The following is a 19,066-nucleotide window of genomic DNA, read 5'->3' on the forward strand; positions in this document are numbered from 1 at the left end:
TGCACGGGGTCGCAAAGAGTCGGACATGACTGAGCGACTGAACTGAACTCTGGAAGAAACAGGGATGTTTTCTGGGTGTACATTTGCCTTTCCTCCAGTGAACAGTACATGAGAGTTACTGAAATGTTTAATGTACCAGTAAGCATCACCCCAAGGCTTCCTAGGCTCAGTGGTAAAGAATCCATCTGCCAGGACAGGAGACATGGATTTGATCCCTGGCTGGGGAAGATCCTGAGGAGCAGGAAATGGCAACCCGCTCCAGTATTCTTGCCTGGGAAATCCTAAGGACAGAGGAGCCTGGCAGGCTACAGTCCATGGGGTCGTAAAGAGTTGGACATGAATGAATGACTGAGCAAACAAGCATCAACTCACATAACATCATTTCATGACAAGGGGCCCACTCTGTAGTAGAGTAAGTGCAAGAAGGGATGGGATTTACTGGTTTATCACATACAACATCTAGAAGCTGCTAACCTAAAAGAGTATTGGAATGGTCTGATGAAACCACAGCTGAAGCACCAACTCAATAAGATATTTTATGACAGAAGAATATAATCTTCCAGGATATAATACATACACCAAATCAAAGACCTTCATATGTTACTATATTTTCAAAACAGGGAAAATAGATGGATGTGGGAAATGGTGGAGGGGGGGCAATGGCTGAAATACCATACCTTGTTTATTATCAAACCCCAAGACCTACCTGGGATCCCTGAAACTCTGAGTTCTGCAGAGTTAAAGATCTAGGTCATCAAAAAAAGGAATACTTCCACAGGAGACAAAAAGAGTCTCAAGAGGCTATAAGCTATGGCTACTGCCTGGGCATTGTGGAGTCCTTGCATCCAGGGATCACCAGGCAAGAAGAGGAACTACCATCTTGGCAGGGGTAACTAAACCTCCTTATCAGAAAGAAGGTTGCTATTCCACACCACAAAGGAGACAGTGAACGTATATTTAGAATCCAGATGATCCACTTGGGTGCCTACTGGTATTCCTTTCCCAATTCTGATAGTATGGTAAACAGACAAGCTGGAAAACTAATCTGAGAAAAGCACGTATGTAACCAGTGGTTCAGATTCCTCAGGAATGAGGGTTTGGGTCCTAGACCAAGTAAAGTCATTGAGACTGGCAGAGATGATAGCTGAGGGCAAGGGGAATCCGAAATGGAGAGTGGAAGTAAAAATTACCAGTTGTAACCCTGAGACAGTTGCAGCAGCAGGAGATAAAGTACTAACCTTTCTATTCTAAGTATTCCCCAGGAAGAGAGGCCCTCTAGCTACACTCCCAACATATACAAAGTAGATGAGATGAAAGAAAATGAAAACGCGAAATACTAAAACTTACGGGATACACCTGGAAAGAGCAGTGCTTGTGTTTGTGTGCTCAGTTGTTCAGTGCTTAGAGGGAAATTTATAGCTGTAGGAAGAAAGACAAAATAAACCAAAAGGAAGGAAATAATAAGAATTACAGTGGAAATCAGTGAAGTAGAAAATACAAAAATTAGCTCAAAATAGGACTTCCCTGGTGGTCCAGTGGCTAAGACTCCAAGCTCCCAATGCCAGGAACCTGGGTTCGATTCCTGATCACGGAACTAGATCCCACATGCCACAGCTAAAGATCCCACATACTGCAAGAGAGATCAAAGATCACGCAGGACACAACTAGGACTGGGCACGGCCCAATAAATAAACAAAATAAAACAGAAAAACTGAGCTGTGCCTATATATAGTAGGCACTTAATAACTGTTGAGCTAAGCAAGTGACTATTAAGAGCCAATTACATGCTAAGTACCACACCAGATAGTATGCAAAGAAGAGTAAGTTTATGGTCCTTAACCTTAAAAGCAATACCAGTAGAGAAAAACAGATGGTCAGATTAAGGAGACAGTATTAATACAATATATGTGTAATAATGGAAATACAGATAGTGAAGAAGAGAGTCTTCCCTCTCTAACCAGATGAGAAATAGGGCTGTACTTCTACATAATGCTAAAGCTCACCTCACTCCTTGATTTTAGTTCCAAAACAAAACTCAAGGCAGATTTTAGCTGGCAAGAGGTCAAACTTATCAAAATGAGTAGTATCTAAAAATATTATCAAGATGATGAAACCACTATATATTAGCAGAGAAGAGACAATTTAAAATATTATTTCCAGAACCGCGCGGGTCGCCATGGCGGAGCTGCAGCAGCTCCGGGTGCAGGAGGCGGTGGACTCCATGGTGAAGAGTCTGGAGAGAGAGAATATCCGGAAGATGCAGGGCCTCATGCTCCGGTGCAGCGCCGCCCGTTGTGAGGAAAGCCAGGCGTCCATGCAGCAAGTGCACCAGTGCATTGAGCGCTGCCATGCACCTCTGGCTCAAGCCCAGGCCCCAGTGACCAGCGAGCTGGAGAAGTTCCAGGACCGCCTGGCCCGGTGCACCATGTATTGCAATGACAAGGCCAAAGATTCAATAGATGCAGGGAGTAAAGAGCTTCACGTGAAGCGGCAGCTGGAGACCTGCGTGACCAAGTGTGTGGATGACCACATGAACCTCATCCCAACCATGACCAGGAAGATGAAGGAGTCTCTCTCTTCCATTGGGAAATAGCTGTCTGCTAGTGGCCATCAGGGCTGAGGGCAGGAGTCAATTTAAAAAGAGGAATGGGGATTTGGGTCTTTTTAAGGAGAGTTGATGAATGAGGAAATTAAGAATGGCAGCAAGTCTAAGGCCTGTGTTTCTTTCCTCTGGACGCTGGTTCCTTTGTGTTTCGATCCTAGAGTGAAATGGAAAAAAAAGGTGCTAAAATTTGGGTCACAGATAGCACAGGAGGTTTGTTTGAGCCTGAATTTCATGTGGCAAATACTTCTCCTGCCAATAGGGAGTCTCCCTTGTACCAAACTAGGGCCCTCCAAGGAACCAGATCCTCTTACTGCACAGATACCAAGAGGCTGGCAGGTTCACGTAACCAGCTTATGGTCTAGTGGAGTATGAAAGGAGGTGTTCTATTTGGTGTCCACCTGCTGTTTACCAGAAGGATCACTACAACATTTTCCACAAACTAATAAAATCCATGCAGTCACTAATGCAGAAGGGGGCAGGGGGCTTCCGGGGGTTTGTTTTGCTTGTTTTCTTTTATAGACAAGGGCATGACATTAAAATGTAAAGTTGGGAGAGGCAGTTTGGATAAAAACTTTGAAAGGGTCCCTGCAGGTACTCATTTCTGACCATCAAGATGTGGATGTGTGTTTCTTAAAATTCTCACACATTACATCATTCAGCAGGGAGACCCTGCAAAAATGTAAGAAGCGACCTCACACTGGTAAGGGAAGCAGGTGCTCTCCCTCTCGCTGGCAGCCCTGGTGGGCCCTGAGGCCGCCTGCGGCAGTCAGCTGAGCGGCCAGACAATCTTACAGTGACACTCAGCCTTGAGGGGAAACGGGATTTTGGCAGTATAATATTCTCATATTCAGGAATGAACAGTGAAAGAGGAACTATTAGCTACTTAATTGAGAGGGTTGTGAAGGACGGGCTTTGGAAAAATCTGTTTGTCATGAAACAGAATGAAAGCCTAAACCCAGTGTTGCTTACTTTGCCCCCTGAAATAACAGAGCTTTGTTGAGACAATCCCCTGGCAACAAAAAAAGTCAAGGGAGGAAAGGTAAGCAACTCAGGAATGAACTGTGGCTCCTTCAGACTGTTAAAGGGACTGCCCTCCATTACCAAACACCACTTTTGTCAGGGCCTTTGCTACATGCGTTGTTCTTGCCCCAGTTCTGGCCCCTTATCATTTTGATAAGGACCTTGTCTTTTTACCGACTTGCTACTTGAAATTATAATATTGTCTGTCTGCTGTTTCAAGACAGTGATATATTTTCCTAGTGGTTTGGTTTTCGAAATAAATAAGACTTAATTTTCTTCCAAAAAAAAAATATTATTTCCATTTATTTCTTGGACTTTACTGAAAAGCAAACCATTAGAGGAATAAACAAGATTAAGAAACAATGGCCTTTTCATGAAGATGGCGCCGAAGCCAAAGCAAAGGCTTTGAAGGCCAAGAGAGCAATGTCAAAAGATGTCCACAGCCACACACACACACAAAAGATCCAGACCAAAACACTGCGGCTCAGGAGGCAGCCCAAATATCCCCGGAAGAGCGCCCCTAGGAGAAAGCAAACTTGACCACTATGCCATCATCAAATTCCCCCTCACCACCGAGTCAGCCATGAAGAAATAGAAGACAGCAACACACTGGTGTTCGCTGTGGATGTCAGGGCCAACAAGCACCAAAGCAAACAACTGCGAGAAGCTCTATGACACTGACGTAGGTAAAGTCAGTGCCCTGATCAGGCCTGATGGAGAGAAGAAGGCATATGTTCAACTGGCTCCTGACTATGATGCTTTGGATGCTGCCTATGAAACTGGGCTCATCTATCTAAACTGAGTCCAACTGGCTAATTCCAAATATAAAAGTTTTCACCATAAAAAAAAGAAACAGTGTATCAACTGCTCTTCTAGAGTGATCTACAATTGTTCAGACAGATGCTACTACTTAACACAAGGAGATAACACTGTAATCTACATGTACCTTTATTATCCGACACCACAGAATCTACCCTTTGGATTGGAAAACTTTTCGTTTCTTAAAATTACTTTCTTTGCTATTTCTCAATTATTCTTGTTAATACCACATAAAAATTTGGTAGCTACAAATAGTCAGTTCTTAAGAACTTCACTTGTTTTTGCTTTTTTGGGAAAATGGAACATTATAAAGAGATACAGATAAATTAAAAATGTAAATAGGATTTTGCAGAAATAAAAAATACTGAAAATTTTAAAATAGAGATTAACAATCACATTCTCAGTAAAACAATTTCACAAATGGTCTGTTCAGGGACTTCCCTGGTAGTCCAGTGGTTAAGAATCTGCCTTGCAATGCAGGGGGCTTAGGTTCAATCCCTGGTCAGGGAACTTCCACATGTCCCATGGTGTGGCCAAGAAAAAAAAAGATCCCACATGCCTTGGAGCAACTAAGCCTGCACGGCACAGCTAGAGAGTCCATGAGCCACACTAAAGATTTCACTTGCTGCAACAAGACCCAATGCAGCCAAATAAAGTAAGTATTAAATAAAGAATAAAATTAGAGGTCTGTTTAGTAAAAGTTACCCTTGCAAAAAAAGATTGCTTAATTTTAAACACATATAATGAACATCTAACATTAATTAAGGGTAAAGACAAAAATGAAACTAATTTTCCATTTCAAGAAAAACTGTGACCTCCTCCTCCTGGTTAAACAGTCCTCTGTTACACTAAGCAGCATGAATCAGCTTTGAAATAGAGGTGTGGCCTACTGATAAGCAAAAGTACTCTCAGGAAATATATTAGTGAGTTATAAAGGACAGGCCTCACCAAAGGCAATTCATCATCACTGACCATGACAAAATCTACACCTAGAAAAACATAGCATGGTTTCTTCCTGGCGTTTTATATATATATAAAATATATATATATATTTATAATATTTATAAAATATAAATAAAAATATTTATAAAATATAAATTTAAAAATATATATAAAAATATTTATATAAATATATATTATATATATATATCACATTATGAGAAAATCCCCCAGAACAAAACATGTATTTTAAAAGCTACAGTATTCGGTGACATGTCAAATCTTTCCAAAAAACAATTATGGCAGTAAACATTAACTCTGATGAAATACTATTTATAAAATCTCCAAAAATAATTTAACCCAAAACTAAACATGTAAAGAAATGAAATTTCATATTTGTTGTCAAATTAACCTTTTAAAATAGCTATGTGATTGACACACATGAACAGATAAATGGGAATGATGAGAAGAAATTCACCGAGGAAATACAAACGGTTAATAAAAATGAAAATATATTCAGCCTGATTGCTAATAAGGAAAATGCCAATGTAAAGTGAGTTTTATTTTGATTTTTTTTGCCTATCAGAATGGCTAAAAATTTGAGGTAAGAATCCACCTACCAATGCAGGGGACAGGGGTTCGATCCCTGGTTGGGAAGATTCTATGTGCTGAGGAGCAACTAAGCCCACATTCCACAATTACTGAAGCCTGCACACTCCAGGGCCCGAGAGCCACAAGCAACGAGCCCCTGTGCTGCAACTAGTGAAGCCCAAGTGCCTAGAGCCTGTACCGCAACCAGAGAAAGCCTGCACGTGGCAGCAAAGACCCAGTGCAGCCACAAATAAATAAATGAATAAAAAACAGAGTACAATATTTCGTTTTGGGGGAAGAGAAAGGAGAGGAGGAAAGGCACTGATGGAAGGGTGTAAGATGAGTGCGTTCCGGAGACCTAAAGTACAGCGTGACGACTACAGTTAATAGCAAAGTACTGCATACTTGAAACCTGCTGAGTAGATCTGAGAACCATTCCATATTTTTACATATCATATATTAATGGACACATAGGGAATTTAGAAAAATGGTACCAACGATACTACATGCAGGGCAGCAAAGGAGACAGAGACATAAAGAACAGGCTTCTGGACTCAGTGGGAGAAGGAGAGGGTGGGATGATTTGAGAAAACAGCACTGAGACATATTCACTGCCATATATAAAAGAGACAGCTGCTGCTGCTGCTGCTAAGTCACTTCAGTCGTGCCCGACTCTGTGTGACCCACAGACAGCAGCCCACCAGGCTCCCCCGTCCCTGGAATTCTCCAGGCAAGAACACTGGAGTGGGTTGCCATTTCCTTCTCCAATACATGAAAGTGAAAAGTGAAAGTGAAGTCGCTCAGTAGTGTCCAACCTTTAGCGACCCCATGGACTGCAGCCTTCCAGGCTCCTCCGTCCATGGGATTTTCCAGGCAAGGTTATGTATGATGCAGGGAAGCCAAAGTCGGTGCTCTGCGACAACCAGGAGGGATGCGGCGGCGAGGGAGGTGAGAGGAGGTTTCAGGAGGGAGGGGACACATGTATGCCTATGGCCGATTTATGTTGCTGTATGGCAAAAACCATCACAATATTGTAATTATCCTCCAATTAAAATAAATAAAATTAAGGAGTTCCCTGCTGGCCCAGTGGTTAGAATTCCAGGCTTTCACTGCTGTGGCCTGGTTTCAATCCCTGGCAGGAAAACTACCGCAAACTGTGCAGCGTGGCCAAAAAAAGGAAATAAAAAAAAACTTAAACAACGAAGCTATATATAAATGTTCATATCTGCTGATCCAGTGATTTCATTCTTTTTTTACATTTATTTTTATTGCAGTATAGTTGAGTTACAATGCTGTATTACTGCTATACAGCATAGTGACTCAGCTATATATACATACATACACACACATTATTTTTCATATTCTTTTCCACTATGGCTTATCATAGGATATTAAAGGTAGCAGTAATTTCATTTTAAAAGAAGAAAGTAACATGTGCAAAACTTGTGTGGCAGCATTAAGACTAATGGTTAAATAATTTGAAACCAACAACAAAGGAATCCTTAGCTCAGTTGTTAACTTTTTTTTGGAGGGGGGCGGGGCATGACACATGGCTCGCGGGACCTCAGTTTCCCCACCAGGGATAGAACCTGGGCTGATGGCAGTGAAAGTGCCAAGTCCTAATCACTAGACCACCAGGGAATCCCCCTTAGTTCAGTTTATTTTCATAAACAGTCACTGTTCAGTGAGGAGAATAAAGAGGTAAATAAGCTACAGAGGGAAAAGTGCTCTACAGAGACATGGACAAAGTGCTTTGGGATCACTCAAGGTAAAGATGAATCATTAACCTTTTCTGTCAATTTCGGACACTGTATTTCCAACCTAAGTACATAGAAGAGAGTAAGCAGCTGGGTAGACAGAATCAAGTATTTTGGTTATCTGCTAGATGAGACTTGAAGGGTCATGGTGGGCTAAGACAGTTCTAAGAGATGATGTTGAGTTCCATCCGAATCAGCCATCCACAAAGGAAACAAACAAACTAAGCAATGAAATTAAGTTATGTCAGATAATCATAAAATTGCTATTTACCCTTAAAACACAGTCAAGGGCTAGTTTAAAAATACTCCTGGAAATGTGGATAACAAGTTCACATTTGAGAGAATAAATACAGAGAATATTTAACAATGGAGGCTGTTTTATTAAGTCACAGATTTGATTCAAGATAAAATTTGATTTTAAATGTACACTTGAAAAAAATCCAGTAACATCACATACTACAAATAAATTTCTAAATGCAATGCACTGACAGCACGTACCCTGAGAGGTGTGTCCTGCCTCAGGACCCTGGGGCTGAAGGGTGCACTTCAAACCAGAGTTCACTCCCTTGTACAGCACTGATCACAGTATTAATCCTTTTCCTTGCCAGGTATAATCATATCTTTTCTCATATTTACTAAACACTCTACAGTTTTACGAAGACTTCTCACATACATTATCCTGATACTTTTGAAGAAATGGTTACTAGCTCCATTTTATAAATGAGGAAACTAAAGGTCAGCTCACATCTAGGAAGTGATGGAGCTGAAATTAGGATCCAGGTTTTCAGGCTCCAAAGATAGTAAATACATTACTTTGAATAAATGTCAGAACTTTCGGACTGTAAAAACAAACATCTGGTACTTTAAATATAATAGAGAAGTTAAACTGAAAACTAAGCTTGAATCTGAAAGCTGTGTGGTTTCAACCACCTCTTCCCTAAAAAAAATCAATCACTAGACACACTTTTTCTCTTAAAACTCCTCGGAATACCATAGAAGTCCTAGAATTTGAGAAATCAACTAATTCAGACCCTTACAGAAATGAGAAAATTGAAGCACAAGACATGTGGCTTGCTCTGAGTCTCCCATTACAAGTGTGTCTTCTTCTCAGGCCCACATCAACAGAATTCAAAAACATTTGAGAACTGGTGGAGACAGAACGCATAGCTGACTGGCTAATCTGTCCAACCTCAGTAGGGCCCTGAGGTTCGACAGCCCTTTTGCTCATCTGCTCATCTCTGGTGGCTAGCTTACTTTTTCCATGACTGCTACTCCAAACTTTTAACACTCTTTGGAGTGGCTTGCTTCAGGGCCGGAGGCACGGACTGCAGCAGGGCTGCAGGGGACCTTTTGAAGGAGGTCACTATTATCTTCATTACCTCCACCATAGTTTGGCCTCAGGTCAAGCAACAGAGAAATAACACAGCTCCACCCATCAACAGAAAATTGGATTAAAGATTTACTGAGCATGGCCCCGCCCATCAGAACAAGACCCAGTTTCCCTCTCAGTCAGTCTCTCCCATCAGGAAGCTTCCATAAGCCTCTTATCCTTCTCCATCAGAGGGCAGACAGAATGAAAACCACAATCACAGAAAACTAACCAATCTGATCACAGGGACCACAGCCTTGTCTAGCTCAAAGAAACTATGAGCCATGCTGTATAGGGCCACCCAAGACAGACAGGTCATAGCAGACAGTTCTGACAAAACGTGGTCCACTGGAGAAGGGAATGGCAAACCACTTCAGTATTCTTGCCTTGAGAACCCCATGAATAGAATGAAAAGGCAAAAAGGTATGACACTGAAAGATGAACTCCCCAGGTTGGTAGGTGCCCAATATGATACTCAAGAAGAGTGGAGAAATAACTCTAGAAAGAATGAAGAGACGGAGCCTAAACAAAAACAACATCCAGTTGTGGATGTGATTGGTGATGGAAGTAAAGTCTGATGCTGTAAAAAGCAATACTGCATAGGAACCAGGAACGTTAGGTCCACGAATCAAGGTGAACTGGAAATGGTCAAACAGTAGATGGCAAGAATGAATATCAACATTCTAGGAATCAGTGAACTAAAATGGACTGGAGTGGGTGAATTTAACTCAGATGACCATTATATCTATTACTGTGGGTGGGAATCCCTTAGAAGAAATGGAGTAGCCATCATAGTCAACAAAAGAGTCCAAAATGCAGTACTTGGATGCAATCTCAAAAATGACAGAATGATCTCTGTTCATTTCCAAGGCAAACCATTCAATATCTCTGTAATCCAAGTCTATGCCCTGACCAGTAATGCTGAAGAAGCTGAAGTTGAATAGTTCTATGAAGACCCACAAGACCTTCTAGAACTAACATCCAAAAAAGATATCCTCTTCATTATAGGGGACTGGAATGCAAAAGTAGAAAGTCAAGAGCTACCTGGAGTAACAGGCAAATTTGGCCTTGGAGTACAAGATGAAGCAAGTCAAAGGCTAACAGAGTTTTGGCAAGAGAATGCACCGGTCATAGCAAACACTCTCTTCCAACAACACAAGAGAAGACTCTACACATGGCCATCACCAGATGGTCAATACCAAATCAGATTGTTTATATTCTTTGCAGCCAAAGACGGAGAAGCTCTATACAGTCAGATAAAAAAGACCAGGAACTGACTGTGGCTCAGATCATGAACTCCTTATTGCCAAATTCAGACTTATACTGAAGAAAGTAGGGAAAACCACTAGACCATTCAGGTATGACCTAAATCAAATCCCTTACGATTGTACAGTGGAAGTGAGAAATAGATTCAAGGGATTAGATCTAATAGACAGAGTGCCTGATAAACTATAGATGGAAGTTCATCACATTGTATAGGAGACAGTGATCAAGACCATCCCCAAGAAAAAGAAATGCAAAAAGGCAAAATGGTTGTCGGACAAGACCTTACAAATAGCTGAGAAAAGAAGAGAAGCTAAAAGCAAAGGAGAAAGGGAAAGATACATCTATTTGAATGCAGAGTTCCAAAGAATAGCAAGGAGAGATAAGAAAGGCCTTCTCAGTGATCAATGCAAAGAAATAGAGGAAAACAATAGAATGGGAAAGACTAGAGATCTCTTCAAGAAAATTAGAGATACCAAGGGAACAGTTCATGCAAAGATGAGCACAATAAAGGACAGAAATTGGTGTGGACCTAACAGAAGCAGAAGATTTTATGAAGATGTGGCAAGTATACACAGAAGAACTATCCAAAAACAACTTCATGACCCAGATAACCATGATGGTGTGATCACTCACCTAGAGCCAGACATCCTGGAATGTGAAGTCAAGTGGGCCTTAGGAAGCATCACTATGAACAAAGCTAGTGGACGTGATGGAATTCCAGTTGAGCTATTTCAAATCATAAAAATGATGCTATTAAAGTGCTGCACTCAATAAGCCAGCAAATCTGGAAAACTCAGCAGTGGCCACAGGACTGGAAAAGGTCAGTTTTCATTCCAATCCCAAAGAAAGGCAATGCCAAAGAATGCTCGAACTACCACACAACTGCACTCATCTCATATACTAGCAAAGTAATACTCAAAATTCTCCAAGTCAGGCTTCAACAGTGTAAACCGTGAACTTCCAGCAGTACGTGAACTATGAACTTCCAGATGTTCAAGCTGGATTTAGAAAGGGCAGAGGAACCAGAGATCAAACGTCTAACATCCGCTGGATCATAGAAACAGCAAGAGTTCCAGAAAAACATCTACTTTTGCTTTATTGACTATACCAAAGCCTTAGACTGTGTGGATCACAACAAACTGGATAATTCTGAAAGAGATGGGAATACCAGACCACCTGATCTGTCTCCTGAGAAATGTGTATGCAGGTCAAGAAGCAACAGCTAGAACTGGACATGGAACAACAGACTGGTTCCAAATCAGGAAAGGAGTATGTCAAGGCTGTTTATTGTCACCCTGCTTATTTAACTTCTATGCAGAGTACATCATGAGAAACGCTGGGCTGGATGAAGCACAAGCTGGAATCAAGATTGCTGGAAGAAATATCAATAACCTCAGATACGTAGATGACACCACCCTCATGGCAGAAAGTGAAGAACTAAAGAGCCTCTTGATGAAAGTGAAAGAGGAGAGTGAAAAAGTTGGCTTAAAGCTCAACATTCAGAAAACTAAGATCATGGCATCTGGTCCCATCACGTCATGGGAAATAGATGGGGAAACAATGGAAACAGTGACAGACTTAATTCTGGGGGCTCCAAAATCACTGCAGATAGTGATTGCAGCCATGAAATTAAAAGACGCTTGCTCCTTGGAAGAAAAGCTATGACCAACCTAAACAGAGTGTTAAAGAGCAGAGACAATTCTTTGCATACAAAGGTCCGTCTAGTCAAAACTATGGTTTTTCCAGTAGTCATGTATGGATGTGAGAGTTGAACCACAAAGAAGGCTGAGCGCCGAAGAATTGATGCTTTTGAACTGTGGTGTTGGAGAAGACTTGAGAGTCCCTTGGACTGCAAGGAGATCCAGCCAGTCCATCCTAAAGGAAATCAATCCTGAATATTCATTGGAAGGACTGATGCTGAAGCTGAAACTCCAATACTTTGGCCACCTGATGCAAAGAAAAGACTCTGATGCTGGGAAAGATTGAAGGCAGGAGGAGAAGGGGACGACAGAGGATGAGATAGTGGGATGGCATCACCAACTCGATGGACATGAGTTTGAGCAGGCTCCAGGAGTTGGTGATAGACAGGGAAGCCTGGCGTGCTGCAGTCCATGGGGTCGCAAAGAGTCGGACACGACTGAGTGACTGAACTGAACTGGAGTCCTCTAGCCCACTCTATCCTTTGCTTCTGCAGATAACTTAACTCATTCATTCAGAAAGGAAAATATTAAAAAAGAAGAAATCATAAAGCATTAACAGACCCTATAAGGTAGAAATTATTAAACTTTGAAGTCAATATATATCTTGGTTCCTGATTTCTTCAGTTCCATAAAGATGTCTTTGGGAAATTTAATGTCTCTGAGCCATACCTCCCTTCAGCTGTCAAATGGGAATATCCAATCAAGCTATGGGCTTCCCAGGTGGTGCTAGTGGGAAAGAACCCACCTGTCAATGCAGGAGACACAAGAGACATGGGCTCCATCTCTGAGTCAGGAAGATCCCTTGGAGGAGAGCACGACAACCAACTCTAGTATTCTTGCCTGGAGAATCCCATGGACAGAGGAGCCTGGAGGGCTACAGTCCACAGGGTCAGAAAGAGTCAGACGTGCCTTAGCACGCACGCAAGCTATAGAATTTTTGTAAAATTAAATGAAATAGCACACAGAAAAGTACCTAGATCACTGTCTGGGTACAAAACAGGCTGATGGGAAGACTTCCCTGGCAGTCCAGTGGTTAAGACTTTTTCTTCTAGTGTAGTCTGTCCAGGTTCAATCCCTGGTTGGGGAGATGAGATCCCAGGTGTCTCTCAGCCAAAAAAAAAAAAAAAAAAGAACCAAAAACAGAAACAATTTTGTAACGAATTAAAAATCAGCTGTTAGTAACTCACTACAAATTCAACTTCCACCTTGATCATTTCCAAATATATCTTCTTCCATCCTTTCTTCATGTTTCCTTTTCATGGATCACCTCTCTATGAGCTTTGATTTTATCTCTTCCCAAGGTTTCTTTATTCTCTTCCTTTTCTTGTGTGTATAACTTCAATACCTGTTTCTCTGCTGGCTCCTTTTCTTTTCTTTAAGCATGTCAAGTCTCTCTCATCCTTTAAAATCAAAACAAAACCAAAAAAAAACAAAAGCCCTCAATCCTACCTCCTATTTAGCACTTATTCTAAATATGTTCCTAAACCTCTAAACTATCCTGAAAATAGCAAACAATTACCTGTCAAAACAGATCAGATTATATCAATTTCCTGCTAATAAACTTTTGCAATTCATTTATCATAAAGGCTAACGTCATTTTTTTTTTTTTTTTTTGGCCAAGCCTTTGCACGATTTGCAGAATCTTAGTTCCCTGACCAGAGATTGAACCCAGGCCACAACACTGAAAGTGCTAAACCCTAACCATTGAGCCACCAGGGAACTCCCATAGCCTGAAGCCTTCAACAAGCATTCAGATCTTTCTCAGCATCCAGCCATCAATTGCTCCTTTCACCAGCCATTGCACTTTTCAACTTCTCAGTCCCACTGGTCCAGAGATTCCTAAGCACTGCATAACTTTCTAGAATGATGTGCATATGCTTGCTCATATGCATTTTTCTGGGATGAAAAATCTATTGCTATTCTCAAATTTTCTAGGGGGGGGGTACGTGAATTAAAAAAAAGTAAAAATCAACTGTAATTACCTTTAGCCATATCAGACACACACCTTATACTTTAGCATCTCCATTCCCATGCTCAAGCTGCCCCCTCTGGCTGGAATAACTTTAACAGTAACTGTTCTTATTAATCCTTCCAGAACAATCGCAAAAAAAAAAAAAAAAAAAAAATTACTTCCTCTCTAATGCCTTCTTTCACTGTCTACCAGAACAGAATCATTCAGTCCCTTATCGTATCAATATAGCACACCCCTATTTGACACTCACCAGACTATTAGGTGTTGTAATGTTGTAAGCTTTAAGGCAGAAGCTATATACCTTCACATCTTTGTACCGCCGGAACATAACCCCGGTCCAAGCACATGATAGGCAAAACAAAAATATCTGCTGAGTAAAAGATCCATTTTGGCACTCAACTGTTGTCTATTTTTGTTACTCATTCACTCATTCACCAAACATTTATGAAGTTCCAATGCAATACCTAAGCTATGTGCTAAGCAGTAAGGATGTAGACTAGGGCATGGCACCTGACATTAAGACCGTTATATTAATAACTGTTAACAATATAGAATAATAATGGCCTTATTTGATAGTGCTGTTTAAAAAGGCCTTCATGAAGGGTTATGGTAGCCCTGTGTGAAGATGTGTCTAACAGTCACAGAAGGTTTACCAATGGGACATCAGGTTCTCTCAGAACAGAGAATCCAGCCATTCTGTCTTTTCTTTACAAACAACTTTCCCCCATGTTCCTTTTCCTTTTCTAATACTAGTAACAATAACTTACCACAGGAATGTGGAAAGGTACAATGTAACCAAATTTTTATCCTACTTGATTCTGGAAACAATTCAAACTAGGTAGAATAGGAATCATTACACCTATGGTAAAGATGAGAAAACTAAAGATCAAAGAGCTTACTGCTCAAAACTGCACACTAAATAAGAGAGGATTTATTTAATATTTATTTACAGTCTTACTACTACATTCTCACCACCACCACCGCCACCACACCCCCGCCCAAGCCACCCCTAATCAGTTTGTAAGCCCCAAAGAAAAAAGATTTTTGTTCTCATTGCTTTCTTCTCAGGCACTACAAAAAAGCTTAAAACACAACAGGTTCTCAATAAATATTCATTGACTGAATTAATTTGAAACAGAGTAGACCAACATCAAAAAACACAAGGTAAAAAAACTCCTTTCCATTATGATGGTTTCATAAAAGAGAGATTTAAAACAGGCTTCTACTAGTTAGAAAGGCTAGACTAATTGTATTGACTCAATTCCACCGGCATGTAATGCATTTTATCTAAGAAGAATTTAAGGAGGTGAAGTAGGTTTCTATTTCTGATGTCACATTCATGGCATGTACTGACATAAACCCAAGGCTTAAACTGCAAGTCTGAAACTGATCAAAAGTTTTTATTAAGAGCAAAAACTAAGAAAGCACTTTCTTGAGTCTTGACTCTTTGACTAGAAAAATATCTGAATGTCAGTCTTTCTTCAATAGCCAAAGCTGCTGTAAATATGTTCTCCAACATACTTCTTAATATGTCTTTAAGCAAAGATTAGTTAAAACCTTTTAGTAAATAAAACTTTGAATAACCATTAGTCAAAACCACAGCTCAATAACTCACCATCCTTCCCCACCTCCAGAGCCCCATAAAACTACCATTCTGCCTAGGCACAAGGATCCCGGCAGACCATAAGACAGGGTGACGGAAGCAATGTTCAGCATGTCTTTTCAGTATGACATTGTTTGTGATTCTAGAAACTCCAGTTCCTTATAAATCAGGTGCTCCAAATGAAAATATTTCCATTATTTTTCTCCGATATTTAAATTTCAGCAAATCACAAGCAGTTGGCGGTGTTATGATAAATAACTGCAATAGGTATGAGGTAATGCCTAAGAATGCTCAAACTACCGCACAGTTGCACTCATCTCACACGCTAGTAAAGTAATGCTCAAAATTCTCTAAGCCAGGCTTCAGCAATATGTGAACCATAAACTTCCAGATGTTCAAGCTGGTTTTAGAAAAGGCAGAGGAACCAGAGATCAAATTGCCAACATCTGCTGGATCATCAAAAAAGCAAGCGAGTTCCAGAAAAGCATCTATTTCTGCTTTATTGACTATGCCAAAGCCTTTGACTGTGTGGATCACAATAAACTGTGGAAAATTCTGAAAAAGATGGGAATACCAGACCACCTGATCTGCCTCTTGAGAAATCTGTATGCAGGTCAGGAAACAACAGTTAGAGCTGGACATGGAACAACAGACTGGTTCCAAATAGGAAAAGGAGTATGTCAAGGCTGTATATTGTCACCCTGCTTATTTAACTTATATGCAGAGAATATCATGAGAAACGCTGGGCTGGAGGAAGCACAAGCTGGAATCAAGACTGCCGGGAGAAATATCAGTAACCTCAGATATGCAGATGACACCACCCTTATGGCAGAAAGTGAAGAACTAAAGAGCCTCTTGATGAAAGTGAAAGAAGAGAGTAAAAAAGTTGGCTTAAAGCTCAACATTCAGAAAACTAAGATCACGGCATCCAGTCCCATCACTTCATGGGAAATAGATGGGGAAACAGTGGAAACTGGCTGACTTTATTTTTGGGGTTCCAAAATCACTGCAGATGGTGATTGCAGCCATGAAATTAAAAGACGCTTGCTCCTTGGAAGGAAAGTTATGACCAACCTAGACAGCGTATTAAAAAACAGAGACACTACTTTACCAACAAAGGTCCGTCTAGTCAAGGTTATGGTTTTTCCAGTAGTCAGAAGTGGACTCTGGACTTCCACTGCAGAAGGCATGGGTTTGAGCCCTGGTAGGGGAGAAGGCAATGGCACCCCACTCCAGTACTCTTGCCTGGCAAATCCCATGGACGGAGGAGCCTGGTAGGCTGCAGTCCATGGGGTCGCTAGGAGTCGGACATGACTGAGCGATTTCACTTTCCCTTTTCACTTTCATGCATTAGAGAAGGAAATGGCAACCCACTCCAGTGTTCTTGCCTGGAGAATCCCAGGAACAGGGGAGCCTGGTGGGCTGCCGTCTATGGGGTTGCACAGAGTCAGACACGACTGAAGTGACTTAGCAGCAGGGGAACTAAATCTTGCACGCCAGGTGGCGAGGCTTCAAAAAAGGTACTGATAGCACTGTCATGTTTGAACAAATAATTAACAGTCAAGTTCTAGAATAATTCTGTGGATGCTTCTTCAAAGCAGAGTCAGAAAAACGCAATCCCCACTCATTGACAGATTACAAATCGAACATTTCCTATTTCCAGTAATCAGGTATGGATGTGAGAGCTGGGCCATAAAGAAGGTTAAGCTCTGAAGAATTGATGCTTTCAAACTGGGGTGCTGGAGGAGACTATTGAGAGTCCCTCAATAGGGAGACAGCAAGGAGATCAAACCAGTCAATCTTAAAGGAAATCAACCCTGAATATTCATTGGAAGGACTGATGCTGAAGCTGAAGATGCAATACTCTGGCCACCTGATGCGAAAAGCCAACTCACTGGAAAAGACCCTGATGCTGGGAAAGACTGAAGGCAGGAGGAAAAGGGGACAACTGAGGACAAGATGGCTGGATAACATCACCAGCTCAATGGACATGAATTTGAGCAAACTCCGGAAGATAGTAAAGGACAGGAAAGCCTGGCGTGCTGCACTCCAAGGGGTCGCAAAGAGTCCGACCAACTGGATTTAGCGACTGAACAACAACAAACCCCTAAACAATATCAGGAACACAATTTGGGATTCTCAGCAGTAAATCACTTCTATTACGAGTTAGCTTTCTAGAAGCCACTAGGTTTTTGGTTTCTCTATAAGTCAAGTCCTTCTACTGATGGACGTCTGCTTTCAACTTTTGTTTTAAGCAGAAGTAAAACATGGATTTGAGGGGAATAGAGGGCGGTTGGATGAACTACTGTAGACATTTTTTTGCGTGCTGTGATAAAGAGGCTGCTCGTTGCCCTAGAAATCACTTTCTCTACTCCGAGATTCTAGAGGTATGTGAACTACCATTCTGGCCATTCGCATAGGTTCTGATTTCCTCGATCACGGCCGCGACCCATACAGACAGAGCAGCAAATCCGATCCTTTCCCGGTTTCTCTGGGAGCGGGGCTCGCTTCTTTCCCATAGGCCCATCCCCCTATCGAGAAAAATGCCTAGAGGAGATTAGTGTCGTGAAGCCACCCGGGGCTGACGTTTAAGAGTTGGACAATAAACTCGAGGTTTTCGGCAGAAACTCCGTCTGCCTCGCCTGTGCTCCGAAGCCTTCGAGCTGCCCAGCTGGGATGCAGAGGTATGAGGGAGGGCAGGTTTGAAAAATGGACTTCGACCTGATCTGGTTACAGTGACCGGATTCCCAGGGGCCGGTCCCCATCAGGGAATGGCCCGGAGGGCTCCCCCGAGGAGGTGACTCCACGCCCGGGCACAAAGGGGCGCAAAGCTGCCGAGACAAAAGGGCTCCGCCAAGTCGGTGGGCGGAGAGGGCAAGCCCGCGCGGGTCGCGCCGCAGGCGGAGAAGCCACGGGGAACGGTTGTGGGAGGGCGGAGGAGGAGGCGGCGGCCATCCCCCGCCCCGCCCTGGCTCGAAGCGACCCCGGCCCGGCCGTTACCCTGGCCCGCATCGCAAGCCCCTCGCGGAGCCGAGAACGCGGCCCGACCTACCGGGCACCCGCAGGCCGACCCTGCGCACTTCCCGCTCACTTTCCTTTACTCGCCGAACTCACCCGGGGCGCCGCCGCCGCCTCTTCAGCCTCCACAGCAGTTTCCCCCGGAAATCCTAGCTGGCTTGCCGGCCGCCAGGCTGCAGCCACAGGCTTCGGCCCCCGGGAGGGGGGAAAGGCAGCGGGCGGGACAGCGAGGGGTAGGAAGTGTCGCCGCGGGGGCTCATGGGACTTGTAGTCTCCGAGAGGAGCCGGCCACGGCGGGGGCCGGACAAAATGGCGGGAACCTCTCTCGGCTCTGGGCTGGTCGTTCCCATACGGCGTCTCGCAGCACGCCCCGCACTTTTCCTGGTCCGGAGGAGGACAAAGGCATT

General features: G+C 42.5%; 2 protein-coding genes across 9 annotated transcripts in view; one reads left to right on the top strand and one right to left on the bottom strand.

The window, feature by feature from the left end:
- Positions 1-18,919, bottom strand: part of PHACTR4 (phosphatase and actin regulator 4) — a 107,091-nt gene extending 88,172 nt beyond the window's left edge. For 2 of the 8 annotated variants that reach the window (XM_055573956.1, XM_055573954.1), the window contains exon 1: positions 18,756-18,894. The gene's annotated coding sequence lies outside the window, so the exon portion shown is untranslated. Of the gene's footprint in view, positions 1-8,229; positions 8,852-18,693 lie in introns of those variants that run through there. The other 6 variants (XM_055573961.1, XM_055573960.1, XM_055573953.1 and 3 more) reach the window with 6 other exon arrangements.
- LOC129646954 (protein FAM136A-like) lies at positions 2,177-2,593 on the top strand. Its single transcript, XM_055573963.1, has one exon. It carries the CDS (start codon positions 2,177-2,179, stop codon positions 2,591-2,593), a length of 417 nt encoding a protein of 138 aa, XP_055429938.1.
- Positions 18,920-19,066: the final 147 nt, after the last annotated feature.

This window comes from Bubalus kerabau, chromosome 3, assembly GCF_029407905.1.
Source record: "Bubalus kerabau isolate K-KA32 ecotype Philippines breed swamp buffalo chromosome 3, PCC_UOA_SB_1v2, whole genome shotgun sequence".
Lineage (NCBI taxonomy): Eukaryota > Metazoa > Chordata > Mammalia > Artiodactyla > Bovidae > Bubalus > Bubalus kerabau.

Excerpts from the sequence above, each read along its gene's own strand:
- LOC129646954 (XM_055573963.1), top strand. The coding sequence starts at position 2,177 with ATGGCGGAGCTGCAGCAGCTCCGGGTGCAGGAGGCGGTGGACTCCATG.